Genomic DNA, 20,335 nt, shown 5'->3' with positions numbered 1-20,335 from the left:
TTGAGGGTTTTGCGTGAGGTATTCGACATCTACAAACTGCAGATCGGAGAAAGGGGAAGAGCTTGAGGTGCTTAAGGGAGGGCCCCATAGTGTGTGTGAGGTGGTCATGTCGTCGATAAGGTCGTCATCTTCCGAGATGTCCGACAGGCCGTGGTCAAGCTCCGAGATGGAGTCAAGGGAGGGAGGGATGGAGGAGAGCGAGGAGGAGGAGGAGAAGGAGAGAGGAAACATGAAGATAGACTGATGGAGGAGAGTAGAGGGGGAGAGGAACGCACAACCAGGGAGAGGGAGAAGGGGGCAGAAGATAGAGAAGGAGGCACGGACAAAAAGAAAAAGATATGGAGTGGGTTGTATACCCGGAGAGAGAGGGGGAAGAGAGAAAAACAGCAGGAGAGAGGGCAAGATAGAGCAAGCAGAGAGAGACAGAGTGGAGGGGAAGGGAAAGAGAGAAAGGGAGACATACGCACACACCCACACACACGTGTACGAGCAAGCAGTGAAGAAGTGAAACGAATCAAACACCAACCCAAGCAATGTGCACCAAACAAAAAAACAATCATTTCATTTTTCATTTTCATGAAATGATGAAAAATGAGGCCGTGCAGGAGAGGAGTGAGAGAAAGAAAGCAAAAAAGGGAGAGTGCCGGAAAAAAGAGAGAGGGAGAGAGTCACAACGTTAGTCAGTGAAACACAACAGCACACCACAGTAGGTTAAAATTGAACATAGCAGGGTAGAGCACGGTGCAGAATATAGTATGCATAGGTGTGTGCAGAACAGGGTCAACAAGGTGCCACCATCGCAAGAAGAGAAGCCTAAGGCAGAGGCCAGCTCCACAGTGCTAGGGGGGTTGAGTGAGGGGAGCACAGGGAGTGAGGAGAGGGAGCAGGGGTAAGGGAGGCATGCATAACATATTACTCTATAATTATACATAGTCCAGTGCCAGGTACAGAGAAGGGCTTGGTAAGAGTGGACACAGAGTCACACCATCTCAGATCCTGTACAGAAATAGATAGAACTACCTGGCTACCTGTAGCTAGCTGCTCTTGTAAAGGTCTCTGCTCAGTAATGTGAGCTAATGGTGGCTAGTTGTAGCTGCAAAGGCTAGGGTAAAACCCATAGCAACCCATGGTAATCATCACTATAATCAACATCACCGTCATCAAGTAAGCATAAGACGTTACTGAAACACCTTCTCTCTCACTCGGTTGGTCTGTCTCTCTCTCTCTCTCTCTCACACACACACACACACACACACACACAGATTGAAGAACACATAGCCAGCACAAGTGTGGCTGCCTCTTGTTCGTTGTTGTGGTCCACCTAGTAGAGAAAGTTAGGTATCTAAAGAAACCTGAACCTGTGAAAAACAGAAAGAAAGTAGAAAGAACAACAGTCTTCTCATCTTCTACATCTACCTGTGATTATGTTAGTCTCACAAGTCAGCAGACCAGTATATCACACTTTAACATGGACTACACCCATGCAAAAACAGAAGTTCTAATGGATAAAATGTTTGTGGTTATACACACAAAGAGAAAACGGATGGAAAAATCAGATACTTGTATAGCTTAGACATGATGACAGGCCGAAGTCCACAAGCCTCTCTCGGCTAGAAGTGAGTTGACTTTCATCTTTCTAACACCCACACACACACACTGCCTCTCTCTTTGACACAAGCAATTCCTGTGGGGAAATGCGGACTCCACAAGATAGTAAAAACAGAAAGAAACATTCTCACTCTGTTCTCACATCTTGCCTTTCTCTTGTTCTCTTGTTCTCTCTCTCCCTCTCCTTTCTGCTGTTCTCAATACACACACACACACACACACTCGCTTGAACACACACTCACACACACCTTAGAGTCAGAGTGTAGCTCCAGGCTGGTGTCACGCCCATTCTCAGCGGTTGGGATCGAGTCCCTGCCGGCCTCAGTTATGCTAATCACTGGTGCTAAGGAAAGAGAAACACACACACACACACACACACATACACAAAGCACTGATTTAACTTTTTTGACATAAATTTGACATAAAAACAATGTATTTTGGCCATTTTACAATGCATTATCAGTGGGTTGGCTTTGGTCCAGGGACCCTCTATACGAGGGTCAATGTCAATTGTTAACTGTAGTAAAAAGGCTAAATTGTATCTGTGTGACAGTGACAATAAATAAACGAGGATGTTTAATTGTAGTGCAATAATCTGTCCAGCAGGGGACAATGTTACACAGTAGGAAAACCTGTTACAATGTTTGACAGGGATGAAACAGAAGTGGCACACAACTGCACATCTGCACAAAGTGGGATCACAATAAAAAAAAAAAAAAATCTGTATTGCTAAGAGAGTAAAATATTATGTATTTGATCAATGTTGATTTAATGAAATATGACTAATTTCAAAACATTAATAAATACCTTGATTATGTAAAAACAAAGAAGATATTTTTCACTTGTTACATTTCTAAATAAGCAAAAATCACTAGGATTATTTTTTGGTCTGGAGTCCCAGTGCACATGTTAAATTTTGTGCCTCCTATGCCAAAAATGTTTGGGCATCCTTGCTACAGTTTTCTGTTCTGTTCTCTGTCATGCTGTGTACATTTTTTCCCCCATTGTATGGGCCTCTTTCTCTGCGATACCGTACACATCCTTCTTCCTTCCCATCTCTTTCTTTCTCCCTCTCTGTCTCTCTCTCTGTGACAGGAAACATATGTTGCAGCTATTTCCTGTATCTGGTCAGACACCGTGCCTCTCTCTCTCTCACACACACACACACACACACACACAATCCCATGTAATCCCTCCATTCATTACCCCACCTCCCTTCTTCCATCCGCCCATCCCTCCTTCTACTCCTGCCTTCCTCAATCTATCCATCCATTCAAGCTTGTTCACCAAGCGTAGCTGGAACGTCCCGTTTCTGTGTAACTTTCTGTGTGTTGTATTGTGTGTGTGTGTGTTACCTCCGTCCAGACTACGGCTGATGCGTTTAGACGACGTGCGTTCGAAGTTGGGTGCAGGTCGGTCTATGAGCGAACTAGCCAAGCGGGTCTGGGTCTGGGTCCGTCCACTGTAGCGGAACTTAGAGCCCAAAGTCAAGAAGCGGGCCTTGGTAGTTGGAGGTTCTGGTGTGTTTAACCTAGAGACAGAGAGAGAGAGAGACAGAGAGAGAGAGATGGAGAGAGAGGGAGAGAGAGAGAGAGAGAGAGAGAGAGAGAGAGACAGAGAGTCACATTTATATGTGCATGTACAAGAGAGAGAAGTGTTTCCAGGCATCTCATCTCTCTACAGGATATTAAAGCTTATTCCTCTCCCTCTTTCTCTCACACACTCACACTCACAAAGACACACTCACACTCTGTAGAAATGTTGGGCATATGTTTGCATGTGTGTGTATTCAAGTGTGTCGCCCCAGGCATCAGACTAGTGTAACAACCTTAAGATACACTCTCTGCTCTTGTTGCCTGGCACTGAGCCTTCTGCTGAGCCTAATCAACCCCATATATTATTTCATTGAAAGAACCCCAACATAAATTGTTTAATAAATTCTTCTGATGTTATTTACTCCAGGTAGATAATTTCTTAACTGTGTGCATGTATATACTGTATGTGTGTAAGAGTGTGTGTGAGTGTATTTCTACCTGAAGAAACTGTGATTCTCCACACAAACTTTCCACAGCCTTTTGGCAGATCGATGATTCGGGAGTTTGAATCCCACCGTGCTTTCAAACTGCTCCGCCTATCAAAGAAACAACAAGTAAACAACAACAATGACAACACTTATGCATTCAGTGTAGTATCACAAATTATGCGTACTATGTATGTTAACACTGAGAATGATTTTGCAAGAGTTGCATGTGTTTGTCTATGACTATGTGAATGTCTGTATGTGTGTTGGTCAGTATGCGTGTGTGTGTGTGTGTGTGTGTGTGCATGCGTGTGCATACCTCTCCTGGCCTGATCTTGATGTAAAAGTTGTTCCTCTTGTATGAAATCTTGAGTATTTTGGGCCAGGCGAAACGATTAATCCGAAGTCTGTCTTTGTAGACCAAGAGACCGTTGGCACACACACCTAGCATGATGTCCACACCCTCGGAATCCTGTGACACACACATTTCATTATGCAATAATTACAAAATTATTTTCTGTCAGCTTGTCTAAATAGAATCAGACCATGCATCAATTGATTTCCTCAATAAAAGTTTCCATGGTTGAAAAGATCCTATTGAACCAAAACTACTGAAGGGTTTTGACACAGTTCAATGCCTTAAAAACGATATTCATCCCAAATACTTAGGATCTTCATTTTTGACGCTCTAAAAGAGCATCTTCCATAGAGATACAGTGATTCACGTAATTACAAATATATTTTGTAATAAGGAATATGACCTATTGCACTGAGTTGGCTATAGTGGCCGGATATTCACTTAGTATGTTTAAGGTCAATAGAAACTCAATTACTGCACATATACACACACATCCAACTGTAACATGGTTAGCTAGCCGACTAACTCACTAACAAAGCTTTTAGGACCAAGGCCCTCTGGTAAGAGAGAGACAGAAAAAAGACAGGAAGGGAAAAGGTGAGAGACAGCTGCAGAGAGACAGAGAGAGAGAGAGAGACAGAGAGAGAGAGAGAGAGAGAGAGAGAGAACAAATATTGATTACAGTCGGGAAATAACATGGCTAATGGAGAATGCAATATGTCGATATGGATGCTTTTACTGTGACACACAAACACACACTTGCACACATGGCCTTGCCATGCTATTAGCTAGCCATCGATTGGTCATGCGTCAGGCTCTTATCTGTGTGCCGCTACCACAGAAAACATTTTAGCACTCAGGCTGTAATCACACTGACTGAGTGGAAGTAGTAGCATACCATTTTCCATTGCTTTATATGGAGCGTAAACAATGACTCTTTGGTGATTGCAGTGTGAAGCATGTGGTGTCCGATGTTAAACTTGGTGAGACGGGTTGTAATTTAACTGGGTGTTAGATTGAAGCATGACAACAATTGCTAGGTGTCCTATTTTCTCGCTAACACTGTGGAACAGTACGTCTCACGCTCTGAAGGCTGAAAAGCCCAGCTTTCAAGTTGCAGAAACAGTGAAATTCTAACTTCTAATAACAATAAATAATGCCAATGAATTTAGTAGTTCTAAGAAATTCTTTTACAACCTCTAACTCTTTGTTCTAGACTGTCCATTTATGGAACATTTACACTGCAAGAATACAAATTGCAGCCAGATGAGGTGTACCAATGCAGATTATCGTCATACACCAGGAAGTGTTCAGTCCACAAAAAACTCCTATGAGTTGAAAACCATCTAAAAAAAGCCACCTTTTAAAAAGGAGAAATCCACCCTTGGTTATTGTTACACTGTTAGATATCATCAATTTGTGATGTTCAAGGCATTCCAGGAGTTATTTTGTGATGAAGTGTTACAATTTGCTTTTTTGGTGTACCCACTTTTCCTCAACCTGCCTCATCTACTTCTACTGCAGTTCGTGATTTCCTGTTTCTCAGAATAACTTGCTGCTTTCTGTCAGTGGAGAAATTGGTATCTCTGCCTCTTCTACGATGGATTTCTCCCTGTATGATTATTGAATGTCAGAGCAAAATTATGAGTCTAGAAAGAAGCCCTTGCTCTTTGATTCTGAGAGACTGACACAGAAACCAGACATTTAATGTTGATGTTTTAGATAGCAGAGAAGTTTTCTGCTATCAAACTCCATTGTATCTCATTGTGATGTCTACATTTGGCCAGTTATTCACAGGAATAAAAAAAAATACAAAATGACCCAGAAATGCAAGGTACATCACAGATAGTTGTTTTTTTACAGTGTTAAAGTGTTTTAGGATTCATTTTTCTTTAAATGATTTAATCAAAACAGCCTTATTTTCACACTGACAACCATGTGATGCTGATGAAGTCTCAATGGCTGAAACGTGGCAACATTTTTTATATCATTGCTGCAAGCCCAATTGAGGAATATTATTTCTGAGAAACAAAGAGTGCATTTGTGTTTATTCAATGTGATTTTGATGATCAAGAGCTCTTGAAATTTTATGTGTTTTGAATGAGTTCCATCATGGGCTATTAGCTTATGAAACTTGCACAGCACATTAATGCCAGAGGACAGAAATAGATTTGCTCTATAAATTTCCACAACTTTGGTATGCAAAAAAAAAAAAAATCCAACATTTGAAATGCTCTCTCTAATGCCCTCATCTTTCCCCCCGTTTCTGCCTCTATGTTGCTAAACAAGTGGAGCATGCCCTTAAAGGGGAATGACCTCTTATTCTCTCTCTTTTTCAAGACTCTGTCCCTATCTCACTTTTAACCTTATCTCTATCCCTCTCTCTCCGTCTTTCTGTCCCTCGTTTCTTTGTCTCCTGTACCCTCAATCTCACATACCCACTCTTCCTATTTAAAGACTCTCTCTCTCTCTCATGCATACTTCCCTGTTTTTTTCCTGTCTGTCTCACTCTCTCTCACACACATGCACTCTCTTGCTGACCTGGTATCCCAGGGAGAGAGACAGGCCGTTCCCATGGCAATGGCCTCCCTATGTGTTTGTACAGCTGACACACACACACACACATACACACACACACACACACACACGTAGACACACACTCTCCCCACATCAAAGGAAAGTGTGCTAATTCCCAGACATCAACAACAATACAGGAGAGGAGAGGAGAGGAGAGGAGAGGAGAGGAGAGGAGAGGAGAGGAGAAGAGAGCAGAGCAGAGATATTCAAACACAGCCACAGGTCACGCTAAGTTCACAGTTTTTTTTAGTGCGGTAAAGTACTGGCTGGATTTCAGTTTGCTGGACAAACTATTATGTCAATATGGTTCATGACCTTTACTGCATGACCTCCACTCCCTCCTATCTTTACTGTCACTCAACATTTTACACTAATGAAGCAGAAAAGTCATACTGAGTTTGAATCAAAATAAAATGACACCCAACAACAAAGTCCAGGATGAGTGTCAAAGTCTACCCACTGAGTTCCACAGGGAATCGAACCTGCAACCCTAGCAATGTTACTTCCATGCTCTACTCTTCAAACTACATAGGATTACAGGACCAAAAAACACAGGAGTGCCATGATTTACAATCATTTGTAAATCCAACTGTAGTCTATTGTTTTGTTTTTTTGTTTGTTTGTTTTTTATTCCGTTGTCTAGGAATGTTTTTTGATTTAATTTATGATAGTTACTGCCCAAAACTGGTAACTATCCGTTAATGCATAAACACACATACACAAACACCCGACTAGGCAACTAGCTCCATCCATACCTTAGCATGGTGCAGGTCCACCCCATACATAGACAGCTTCTTGGCATTTTCTAGAAACTGGACGTCGGCCTGCGCTGGTGTCATTCCCCTAAAAACACAAACAAATGCCTAAATCAATAAAAAAATCCTCAGACAAACAACAGTATAGTTTAAACTTCAAGCCCAGAGTTTGGGAGATTTAAGACATATTTATATCACTTCTACATGAAACATTTTCCCCAATAGAGATCACTGCCCAAAATAAACATTTGTTTTACTCCAGGGATTACAAAAATCATTAATATAAACAAATCTATTTATAGCCTTAAATTACATGTAAAACTCATGTTAACCTGTCCCATACTCTCAGATGTTATAATAAAAGTTCAATCAACTTAGCAGTGAATTGGTTCCAGTATTGGAGCGACAATGTCTCAACAAAGGGCGCCCTAATGATATTACAGAATGGGACTTTAAGGTCATGATACTGAAAGAATGTCATTTTCAACACATATATGGGTACTTTTACACACATCTAGTGATAGTTTTCAACTTAACATTTGTTAATAGCAAGTCAGTATTTTTTTTCTGACTTCGCCCTAAAGGATATTATTTCAGCTTTTTATTATAGTTTAAAGGTGGAAACACTGTTGCCTCACTACTGGCTTTGTTGGCATTAAGATTCATTGGATTGAAATCCTTTACTGGCCAGGAATAACCGAGGGTGAGGAAAACAGCCCCATAAAATTGAGCCAGACTCTACAATCACATAGTTGAAAACTATAGGCATGTTTAACAAGTAAACATGAATGCAAACAAAAATGAGCACGAGACCGCACTTGCCCAGGAAATGTGTCCCACATTTCTCATTGCTGTGTTTATTTAAATGTGTCAAATAGTTTTTCCCTCTTTTTCCGCCCCGGACCACCTGACCCTGCGCTCTCTGACCTGTGGGACTTGTGGAGTTCAAGAATCTTCTCCTCCATCTCTTTGTTCTGATTGGGTGCAAAGGTCAGCTGACCAGTGTAGTCCAGAGGCCGAGGCTGGTCGGGCTCATAGTCGCCAAACTCTGCCTGTAAACCAATAGGAGACAGCAGATTTACATATATTTATACACACAAAAACGCAGAAAGACACACAGTCAGATCTGGGAGGCGTGCACTTCCTAACCACCCACACACACACATACACATTCCCTACCCACCCACACACCACACACATCTACACACATGCACACACACATACACAAAGGCATACACATACACACACCTACCTGCAGTGTGTATGACCCCAGCAGAGTGTGAGTGACGAATGAGCAAGGTAGTCGACCTGATGCCACATCTTCACGGAGCTGGAGACATAACAGGTACCTACAAGAGAGAGAGAGGGAAACAGTTGAGAATACGTCTACTGACAACAAGATAAAAAAAGGGTTCTAGGTCTTTTCATGGATCTGAGCCAGCTCTATTCTTCAAGATAATAAAGTGATTCAAGTAGAGAAACTGGCCTCCCTCCAGGAGGTCCAAGCACAGGGTCAGCAGGGTCAGCTGGTGGGGATTCAGTGTCGTCGTTGGTGGCATGTTTGCTTGTACAGTGGTTTACTTGTATGGTGGTGCATTGGACTTGGTAACATCACCTTCTTTCCTAGCCCTCCTCCATTTGTTAGTAGTATGTTTGCTGGTATATAGTTTTGTTAGTTTATTGGTATACTGGTTTGGTAGCATATTCTTATGCCTAACTCTCACCTGCACCCTAACCATGGTCCGTACCCTAACTACACCCCTCACCAAAATGAGTCTGTCAGCTATAGTGATTTGGTGAAAGGTGTTGGAGCAGTTGTTGTAGCCAGTCAGCTAAATTAAGCTGAGCATAATTATTGGGACGTGTGCCTGAGTGTGTGTGTGTGTCTCAGATTAGCCCTTAGCTACGACCATCAGAGAAGTTGTCCGCTCCATTAGACATAGACTCCGCCCTAGGGTTGTGTGCGTAGGAGTGTGTGTGCGTGTGTGTGCATGCATATGTTTGTGTATGTATGCATTAACAATGTGCACAACACCTGATTCTGTTGTCTTTTTTTAGTAGTCTGCTGTGCATTATAATTATTTAGACTTTTAGCAGTCTGCTGTGCATTATAATTATTTAGACTTTTAGCAGTCTGCTGTGCATTATAATTATTTAGACTTTTAGCAGTCTGCTGTGCATTATAATTATTTGGACGGAATTCATTTGAATCCAGCAATCACATTTTTCTATAGTAAAAAATATTACTGACTTCTTCAAGTCAGAAAATAGTAAATCTGAAAAGGGAAAAATAATTTCCAAATTTGAAAGTCAAATATGAAATTCTCATTTGAATAATGAATTATTTGGATACCCCTTGTGTGTGTGTGTGTACCTGGTAATGTCCTCAGTAAGCAGTGAGGGGTCGGGAGGGTAGAACTTGACGTTGAATGCAAACTGCCAGTTGTTACCTGGAGACAGAGAGAGAGAGAGAGACAGAGAGAGAGAGAGAGAGAGAGAGAGAGAGAGAGAGAGAGAGAGAGAGAGAGAGAGAGAGAGAGAGAGAGAGAGAGACACATTTTAAAACTGATGTATTATCTTGTTTGATTTGCAGTACAATAACTGTTGCAGTAGCGTAAGAAGACAGAATGTGTGAATCCCTGAATCACAAGAAGCCAAATGAAGAATAAGTGCAAGTTATATATAAACACATAAAAAATATAAAAAAGTTTAGAATGGGAATCTCTGGTGGAACGGAAATGTATACATCAGCCTGCTGGTTTAGAGAATTATGGTGGATACCAGGTTATGACATTGACTTATGCTCCCTCTTTCCATCTAGCTTTCTGTTTAATTCCATCGACCCATCTCATCCATCTGTGTGTGTGTTTGTGTGTGACCCTTCTTGTACCATGCTAAGGATGAGTGTGCCATGAACCATCCATGGTATTACAGCGGGTATCACCACACACACACAGAAAAAAGCAAGAGCGAAAGCAAGAGAGAGAGCAAGAGAGAGAGAAAGAGAAACAGAGAGAAAGAGAGAGAGAGAGAGAAAGTGGGTGTGAGAGATGAGAAGCAATGGAGGACAGCTTTTAGAAAGCACTAAGCCTGGTACATCACACTCACACACACACACACACACACACAGCTGATCTGGTGTTGCATAACATCATTCTAGCTTGAACTAATACCATACTGTAATCTTCATCATCAGCAAAATAATCATCATCAATACCACCACTAACATTATCTGTATCATCGTCATCATCATGCCATGATACTTTTTTCTTTTGCATCCCACTATTTCATATCAATCTTGATTTGGTTCCAATTCCCATCCCTGCAGAAGGCAATATTGCCATGCCCTCTTTCTATCTACTCCCTTTCTGTTTTACACACACACACACACACACACACACACACACACACACACACACACACACACACACACACACACACACACACACACACACACGCACACACACCATAAGATGGAGATCACATCATCTGGAAAATTCCATCTGGGAAAACTTGACATCACATTAAGACCATTTCCTCCTCCAAGGTCACACACATGCACACACGTGAACACACAGACACACATTTGGAGGCAGAAAAACCCTGCAATGAACACTCACATACGCAGAAACACACACGCACATACACAGACCCTATTCCAGCCCCAGCTGCATCCCAGAGGGAGAGGAAGGAGGACAGAAAGTGGGTGAAAGACAGACAGACAAAGAGAGAGAGACAGATCACATAGTGACCACGCCTTCAGTTTGACAAAGAGGAAACTCTACAGTGACACCGTCTCATTGCAACTGAGTGAAAACAAGAGGGAAAATTGCAGCACACTGCATATTTAATGTGGAGCTTTTCATCACTGAACCACCATCAGAGCAGACACGTATAATGGTACCACTGGAGGCTCAGCATTCAATACACAGTGTGTGTATTACATGGAGTTTCTTATCTTATTCTACAACAACTCACAGCTGTCATGGAATTTCACACCAGTCCAAATATCACCAATAATTGCTATAGGAACATTACAGTTGCCTAAAAGTGACTATTTTGCACAACCTTCCCCGCATGAAATCGTGAGATTTATTTCAAAATGCTATATATGCATTTTGACCTTATGCTTATTTCTCAATATTGCATAAAGACAAATGATTGTATTACGGTAAGACTGGGTCTGTGTGTGAATGCCTGTGTCTGAGGGTGTGTGAGTGTGTGGATGCATTTGTGTTTGTGTAGAGAGAGTGTGGTAAGTGCTTTGGGAGTCTCCTGTGTCCATTTTACTCTTCCACCTTACCCACCCATCCATCCTCCCCATTATACACAGACACACACACATCCTATGCCTCATCCCCATGCTAGTACCAGCTCTCTCCCCTCCTCTCCCTCTTGTTACTCTCCTTTCTCCTCCTCCCCCTCCACATTAGCCCTTTCTCTTCCTCTCCCCAAACCATCTCCCCTCTTCTCCCTCACCCACAGCTCTCTCCCCAGTCCAAGACCCAGTGGCACCAGCTCTGCTTAAGATGAAATAATAATTTCCCTATAAAATGATGTATGACACCTTCTGACATAATGATTGCTTACACTGCAGTATTACTGTTGGAATATGGAGTATTATTGAGGTTACAACCTTGGCTTGTGAAATAGTCACATTTTATATGAGAATGAGGCGTTTGTTTAAATATTGAGCAATGAATATAGGGCAACAGATTTTGTTTCAAACATGGATATACAGATTTTTGAGGTGAAACCCTTCAGATGTGGCCTTGCTATAATGCTAGTGGCTGCTGAGAGTTGATTTACCCATCACTATAATACAGGTGGTTAATTGTTGTTTTCCATATGATATTGGAAAAAGGAAAAAATAATTGTTGTGGTGATTTGACCTGATGTCATTTGGTCGCAAAAAGAGCCGTAGAAAGAAGTTGTGATGTGGGTGCAAAGTTGTTCCTCCTCATCTAAAACTAAGAAGACTTGGCTGCAAATAAGTAACGATGCACTCCACAACATCAGCGTGGTGAGATGCCCAACACAATAAAGCTCAGTTGGATTGTGGAGAAAACATGGGTGCTGCTGTTAAACATTAACAACAGCCAAACAGTGTCTGCCTACAGTTCTGAGAACAGTTCTTTTCTTATCCCTGGTGTCACAGAGTGAAAAGCAGGTGGCCGGTGAAGGTGTTCCCGAAGGCGTCGGCACTGAGCCAGACTCTAGATGGGAGAGCCAAGTAGACCTGATCCTCCTTCTCTAGCTCTAGGCTCACTGCATTAGACATGAACTCTCCATCACTGTCCTCATCATTATACGATCTATCATTATAAAGAGTATAAAGATCTCTTAACTGTTCATCTCATTCTTATAACCATGTCCCCATACCTTGATTTATTAGCAGCAGTGAATCTGAAGTAGTACAACACTCCTTTGACTGGAGCAGAGAAGATTCCTCTCTTTGGGTCGTGGCCAACGTTGATGAGGACTCTGTCATAAACTAGAGTCTTGTCTCCATGTTGGCATTTCACATTTACCAGACCAGTCTCAAAGAAAGATGGTTTGTCTCAGAATGGACATAAAATTTCAGTTCAAAAGGGCGAAGTGTCAGTTCAGTACTACATGAGAAATACTGACACATGCTTGTCTATGACAGCTTTAAAATAATTTTATGAGGATGTGAGAGTGGAATGAGATTTACAATATGGTTGTCTGTGCTGGTTTTTCACAAATGTTTCAGAAAGAGTCCTAGTTAAGGAATACAAGAGACATCACCTGTGTTGAATGAAAGATATAATAAAAAAATATAAAGACTGAAGCCAAAGACTCACTGATATGAAAATGATGTGCATTAAATTTCAAGCTTACCTAATGAAACACAATGTCAAACACGTAAGCTGCAGGTATTTGGACTTGTTAAATTTAAAAATGATGGGTTATTAAACATTTTAGCATTCCTGCCTCTTTTGAGTGTTAAATCGTATGTTTCTTGCTTTTACAATCAAGGAATACAAGCACAGCTGTACACAGGACGCTCACAGTTCCTCAGGACATGGGAATGCCTGTGATGTGGTCAGCTGCAGGCTGACTGGAGTCTAAAAAACGTACAGTTTAACACAAGGACACTCACAGTTCTTCATGACATGTGAATGCGTATAGTGTGGTCAGCTGCCAGCTGTGTGCACTGTGAGGAACTGGCAGTTAATAAGAAAATGCCAAAGTGTCACTATTATCCTCAGGCAGCAGGATGAGTGCAGAACATATGTATTTTTTTGCTTCTATTTTATTATATAATATGTAAACTGGGCGACCCCTTCACTGTTTTATGGGTTTTATGAAATTTCTGTTCATTTCACCTTTCGCTCAACCTGTACCAGTCCTTTTTAGTCACATGTTGGGCAATTTCATGGGTTGTTAATCTTTTTGTGACCAACCGTTAGATCCCAACCCAGAGAGCTGAAAAACATTACGCTAGAGTGTGTAGCTATGTAGAGCTGTGATGGCCTGTACAATGGACAGCTGGCAGGTTAGAGAAAAATGGTGTCAAACCTGTCATTAGTGTGGCACACACACACACACAGATGGATTCAACTCGCACATGGACACAGGCACACAGTAAAATGCAGTCTCTCTCTCTCTCTCATACTCACAAGGATACACAAAAACACATACATGTACACACAAGAACACATACAGGCAGATGCATACAACTAACGCATGAACCACAGGCGCACATAGGAACGCCACCACAAAACCACAGGTCTGCATGTACATACACACATGGACACACACACACCCAGACATAAACACTTCACACATACTAATTCTAAAGTGGTGGAACACTTTATGAGCCAAAATTATATGTTTTTACTGAAAATTTCTCCTAAAACTACAGCTTAGTGTTTCAGGCAGTATTTTAAGGTATAGAGTTGGTTTTAAACTAAATTGCAAAAAAGAAAAGGGAAAATAAAGAGAAAGAGAAAAAATGAAGCGCTTTAAAAATATCATCCTGCTGAATTATGAGTAGATTTTTCAAAAACTTTCTAAATAATAAGCATGCCAATCACTCTAAATCTAACCAAGAAAACATTATAACATCCTGCCAATTTCACTATTCAACCTCACCCCGATATATGCGAAGCATTAGCTCCAAAATTAATTTCAGATAATATCTAAAAAACAAAAAAATATAAATTAAACGATGAGTAAACTGGAGAAACAACAATTTGATAATGACTGTAGATACTAACAATGTCCTCTTTGTCAACATACTCATCATTATTGTTTTGAGCATTTATCACAAATGAGGGTCTATTGTTACAGCCACGCTGTCTGTATTCATAATGAACATTCTGGCAACAGAGACAGTCTTACAACTACCCAGGTGACAAGATGACATATAGCAAATTCCAAAAGCAAGGACAGATGCTATGAAGAAAACTATTTTGTACAAAGCTATAACACACTGGAATCAGCTAACCAAGGCACCAAGCAAGGAACATTTTAAAAAGCAACTCGAAAGCCAGTCCCAATGTAAATGACAATAAACGTCTGATTTGCTGAATTTTGCTTCTTATTTAGTTAAGCTCTTTGCTGCGTTTGATTTCATCATGTTGCAATTTGGTATTCCTTTGACAGGGGAATACTTGCCCTCCTTTAATTCTATGTTTATATTTAATGCATGGCCTTTTTGTCATAAATATTAAAGGCACAAGACGAAAAAACACCAGCAGAGAATGGCTTAGAAGCCGTTGCCCTCACAGTTTGTGAAATACCATGTAGTGGAATAATCAGCCACAGTGAAGGAGACGGAGAGAGAGATGGATGGATGGATGGATGGATGGATGGATGGATGGACAGACAGACAGGCAAGACTTTAAGACAGAGTGCAGAAAGCGAGCGAGAGGATGACTTGAAAAGTAGAACTTACTGTGTATCTGTCTCTTGATGTCCTTAGTAGGATCCAACCAACACTGGAGTGAGCGAGCAAGAGAGGAAGAGAGATGGAGCAAAAGAACACAAAGTTTATAGAAGTTAACCCCTATTAATAGACTCACACAGACTATATGAGAGAGTTTATATGTGTGTATTACTGTGTGTGTGTGTGTTTGTCTGTGTAAGTGTATGGGAATATAGGTACGTGTGGATACATACCCTCTGTTCATGGCTGTCCACGTATGTCAGGCCAAAGTAGTCTTTTTCCATTAGATTGAGGTGCTCACACACCTTAAAGAATAAGTATTGGCCCTTAGCACGTTTCTGGGGAGAGAGAGAGAGGGACAGGGAGGGAGAAAGAGGACATTAACCTTTGAAGTTATAGATGCCCATGTCATCAAACAGATTATCTGTTGCTTTATGAAATTGTTTACAGTGATCACTGGATGCTCTTGTTGAAACAGATAATGATAAATGAACCTAGGAAAAATGATATCAAAACTACTATGTATCCGTAATGTAACGTTGGCTGAATGAAATACTGTTGGCTATAAGATTAGTAGTCTAAGAATATACTATTGTGAATGTGGGTACCATGTGAAAAAGTGTAAAAACCTCTGTTCTATCATCATCTATCAAAAAGAGAAGGAGGGAGGGATGTGTCTGCTTCCCTCGCTCTCCATCTCTCTTTCTATCAATGCATCTCTGTTTCTTTCTTTCTTTGTGTTTTTGTTGTCTCTCTCTCTCTGTCCCTCTGCCTGACTCTGGGCGCTACATTCCTTAGTGAGCCCGATGGGAGCAATAGCATCAAATCCTCCATGCTCAACTATGACAATGACATTTAGCACACATCCATCCCCACACACACACACACACACACACACACACACACACACACACAACAGTGGCCTTTAGACAGACAGAATGCCAGACTGAGAAGGAGTGTGGTGAAGGGAAAAAAGGAGGAGTGAGAAAGAAAGAATTAAATAATGCATTTTCGTTCATTTCTTTTCAGTTAGTCAGCATAGACTCTGTCTGACACTGGCGTGTACACGTGGACGCACACATGCACACACACACACACACACTAAATGACAGTGGCATTTACACAGACAGACAGACAGACAGACAGACAGACCGACAGACGGGGGTGAGAGCGTGGTGAAAGTGGAAGGAAAGGAGAAAAATGAAAGGATGAAAGAATGCATTTTTCTCCTTGTCCTGGGACAGCTGAAAACATCTGTGGTATTTTCCTATACTTGGTCACACACATAGACATACACACACTCGCAGAGTAGTTGCATTCTGAACGCCTAAAGAATGTGAGAATGTGACCTTTCACCGTTTCCATGTGCGTGTGTGTGTCTGTGCCAGTGTGCCTCAAAGCAAGGCACTACCTAACCCCAAATGCTCCAAGCGCCCAGCACAGTGGCCTGGTGCCTACGGGCAGTTCCAGCATTCTGGAAAATTCTGCCTCCAATGCGACTGTACATCGGTATTTGTGTCCAGCGATTCTTCATCCCGAAATGTTTCTTGGCAGGATGGAAACCTTCAGAAATAGCATTTAGGTCATGTGACACTAAAACTGATAAGGGGGTAAAGTGGTAGCCAGATCTGCTATATATTAACATTAACAATATAAATATATCTAATATATTATCAAAAATTGACAATAATTATACTAGCGCAGATTCCCATCAGTGTTACATCCAGGGATAAGGGTATAAGGAGACATAGCAAATTTTTTCTCAAAACCAAACTATGAAGTCTGAAAAATCATTATTATTGTACAGTAAAGTAGAATGGGACTCTAGCGGATGCAACACCAATTTAAGCTCCATATATAACACAGCATTTAGATGATGACACCAAAACTCTCTATTGAAACCGATACTTGTGAAATTATTAAATAGATATACCAAAATGACTTTAAAATACTTTTCCATTTTTCACCATTTAGCTGATGCTCATATCCAGAGCAACTTACAATGACTGCAACAGTGGAATAAGCTTTAATATCTACATCACCAACATTACAAGCACCAAACTATAAGGATTGTGAGCATCAGAGCAATAATGCCCTGGCAATATTCCTGTGACCATAAAATGATCAAGGAAGAGAGAAGAGATAGTGAGAGAAATAAAGCCCATCTGTACCTAAGTAAAACTTAGGTGTCATATTTTCATATATGATTTGCCCCAGGTCTGATTGAACCCTAATGAAATTCTATGAAACCGTATTTAGTCCATGTGACACTAAAACTCCCTACTGAAACCAATACTAATGAAATTCTTAGAAACCGCATTTAGACCATGTGACACTAAGACTCTCCACTGAAGCCATTACTGATGAAAGTCGTTTTAGATGAAGATGACTGGGCAAGGGTTTCACTTATGGCACTTAGCACTAATAAAATGTTTATAAAGTATTACATTGATATAAATTTGATGACATTAATTACTTAATGGACTGATGGATGGATGATAGAAGGACGGATGGGGAGCTAGAGTAGAAAATGGTGTGTGGGTGGCATTGTGTGTGTTGGAGCCTGCTGTGCAAAACACAAAATTTAATCTCTGGAATGCATTGTGCATCTCTCCCTCTCACAACCTAACTATGCCACTGTGTGGATGGAGGGAAGGGGGTGTGTGTGTGTGTGTGTGTGTGTGTGTGTGTATTTCGGGACAATAGTGGTTAGTTGCAGTATCAGCGTTATCTGCTGAGAGACAAAGCAGCTTCTGTTTAAACGAACACAGATACACACGGACACACACAGGCACGTTGTTGGGCGGCGGCATACTGTAGATTAGAGAACGAGGTTTGTGACCAGAAGGTCGCCGGTTCAAATCCCCAGACCGGCCCTTGAGCAGGGCACTTAATCCCCAACTGTTCCAGTGCAGCTGCTCAGTGGCTGTACTGGGCAGCTTCTGTGTGTGAATGTGAGTGACTGTATGTGAAATGGAGTATTGCTGAAAAAGGCATGCATGCTTCTCAAAAAGACTTCACCGGATATGTTATGGTTAAAATAAAAGACACACACACACACACACACACACACACACACACACACACACACACACACACACACACCATCGGATAGTATAACAACAGTGGAGGCAGACACTGCTGATCAAATTAGCAATTGTTATACATTCTCTCACACTAACTCACTAACTTCTAGTAAACAAAATAAGATCAAAATGAAACTCTTCCTCATTTTGCTGGGCTTCCTCCTTACCCTTTTAAGGACTTACGAGAGTCTGCAGATGACAGTTTAACAATTTTTACTTATATAAGAAATAGTAAGAATATAAATATGGGTTTATGGACATGGGCTTAATTAGAAGAGAAATGGTTTTAATTACCATTGACTTTCAGTAGCCTTGCTAACGAACTGCTACAAGAGAGCTACTGACAATTTCGAAAAACGTCAAACACCAGTGTGAAGGCATGAGATGTAGTGTGTGTGTGTGTGTGTGTGTATGTGTGTGTGTGTGTAGGGGGTCTGGGCCACGTGCCTGTTAGGGGGAGCAGATGCAGAACACTAATCTGGTGGGACCCCCTTAATCTGCCCTGTTTGTGTGTATGTGCGTGTCTGTGTGTGTGTTTTCTGGTCACCAGACAAGCCCCTGCAGCGTGCTCTGCTTTGCTCTGCTTTTATCCCCCAAACCACGGCCAAACCATGCGAGCGGGTGCTTCCTCCCTAACTGCGCTTTGAGTCACAAGGTTAAATACCCACAGACGCATGCACACACATACACACCAGTTCTGATCCTATTAGAGCATTACATCATTGACATACTGACACTCACATGTAGCCTAGTTGACTAGCATAAGAACATAGTACAATCAGAGCTATATGACAAACACAACTTATTAATCCTTACTGTCAGTGCCTAGTGGAAACTTCCCATTTCCAAAAAGTCAACATAAACAGGTTGATTTTCCCACTGATGCACATGTATTTTGGACATTTTGCAATTCATTTTCAGCGGTTGGAGTGGGTCCAAGGGTCATGAAATATTTTCCTCACATGGGAGACAATGTCTCCTGGCAGTAACAACAAGTAAACACAAGAATTTTGTGTGAATGTCCGTCGTCAAAACACAAAGATCAATCCACTCAAAACAATGGCAATGTTTCTGTATCCAACTTATCTCTCCCACAATCATGACAGAGGATAGAGGAATGCTGATAGTTAAAGAGAGTACACTGCCATGTTGCATTTGTTGCAACATGGCAAAGCTGTTGTGGAAAGCTGGAAACATTCTCTATGCTCTATCACTTTCTACATCTTTGTACCCATCAAAAATTACTGAATGGTTTGATTCCCTATGTGATCACAACACAAATCATCTTTTCCTTCTTATTTTTCTTACATAAACAAGTGGGGAAGGTCATTTTGTAAATAACGTGAAAATGAAAACAACTCCAGAATGTATCAGAATAGAATACAGGTCTGCATGCCTGGGCTTCTTGCTGATACAAAAAAAGCACACCAAGAAACCTCACAAAGAAATTTCAAAGACCTCTTGAACTGAAATATAAGACTTAAAATGCTAAATGCTTAACTAAGACCCTTTAAGGCCTTGAATTAAATAATATGATTTCAGATGTTTTCAGAACCTGCAGATACCCTGGACATTTGTAGCATGTAAAAAAAAAAAAAAAAGACACATTCATCATTTGCCCTCCTGTGTGTGTGTTACTGCATTGTGTCGTGTCTCTGTTCTCACCTCCACCTCACAGGGGAACTCGGTCCCATCCAGGAGGGTCACGTGACACACGACCAGCTTCATCTTGGCCTTCCTCACCAGACGAAGAGGAGACTGAAAGATGGAGGGATGGCCTTCTCCTCCCTCTCTTTCACTCTCCACCTCTCCTCCCTGCTCCTTCTTCTGCTCCTCTCCTCCTTCCCCCTCTGTCGTCGGCTTGGTCTCTTTGGGACTTTTCTCTGCGCTCTCTACTACCTTCTCCTCCTTGGCAGGCTAAAAGAGGAGGCGGGGAGGAGGAAAGGGGAGGAAGAGAGACAGCGGGGTAAGGGACACAGAAGAATAGAGAGGGAGAGAAAGAGAGAGAGAGGGAGA

The 20,335-nt window shown here is 41.5% G+C and overlaps 1 protein-coding gene across 3 annotated transcripts in view; it reads right to left on the bottom strand.

Moving 5' to 3' along the window:
- epb41l2 (erythrocyte membrane protein band 4.1 like 2) overlaps window positions 1-20,335 on the bottom strand; it is a 64,552-nt gene that overhangs the window by 20,804 nt on the left and 23,413 nt on the right. For 2 of the 3 annotated variants that reach the window (XM_078289934.1, XM_078289935.1), the window contains exons 4-14: window positions 19,985-20,236; window positions 15,467-15,571; window positions 15,243-15,285; window positions 9,693-9,768; window positions 8,571-8,667; window positions 8,246-8,370; window positions 7,319-7,406; window positions 3,948-4,100; window positions 3,642-3,739; window positions 2,964-3,139; window positions 1,857-1,951 (exon numbers count right to left, since the gene is read on the bottom strand). In XM_078289934.1, the coding sequence (XP_078146060.1) occupies window positions 1,857-1,951; window positions 2,964-3,139; window positions 3,642-3,739; window positions 3,948-4,100; window positions 7,319-7,406; window positions 8,246-8,370; window positions 8,571-8,667; window positions 9,693-9,768; window positions 15,243-15,285; window positions 15,467-15,571; window positions 19,985-20,236 (1,308 nt within the window). Of the gene's footprint in view, window positions 1-1,856; window positions 1,952-2,963; window positions 3,140-3,641; window positions 3,740-3,947; window positions 4,101-7,318; window positions 7,407-8,245; window positions 8,371-8,570; window positions 8,668-9,692; window positions 9,769-15,242; window positions 15,286-15,466; window positions 15,572-19,984; window positions 20,237-20,335 lie in introns of those variants that run through there. The other variant, XM_078289936.1, reaches the window with a different exon arrangement.

Source organism: Centroberyx gerrardi, chromosome 18 (assembly GCF_048128805.1).
Source record: "Centroberyx gerrardi isolate f3 chromosome 18, fCenGer3.hap1.cur.20231027, whole genome shotgun sequence".
NCBI lineage: Eukaryota > Metazoa > Chordata > Actinopteri > Beryciformes > Berycidae > Centroberyx > Centroberyx gerrardi.
Note: the sequence above shows the minus strand (reverse complement) of the source record. Positions and strands in the feature narration are given on the sequence as shown.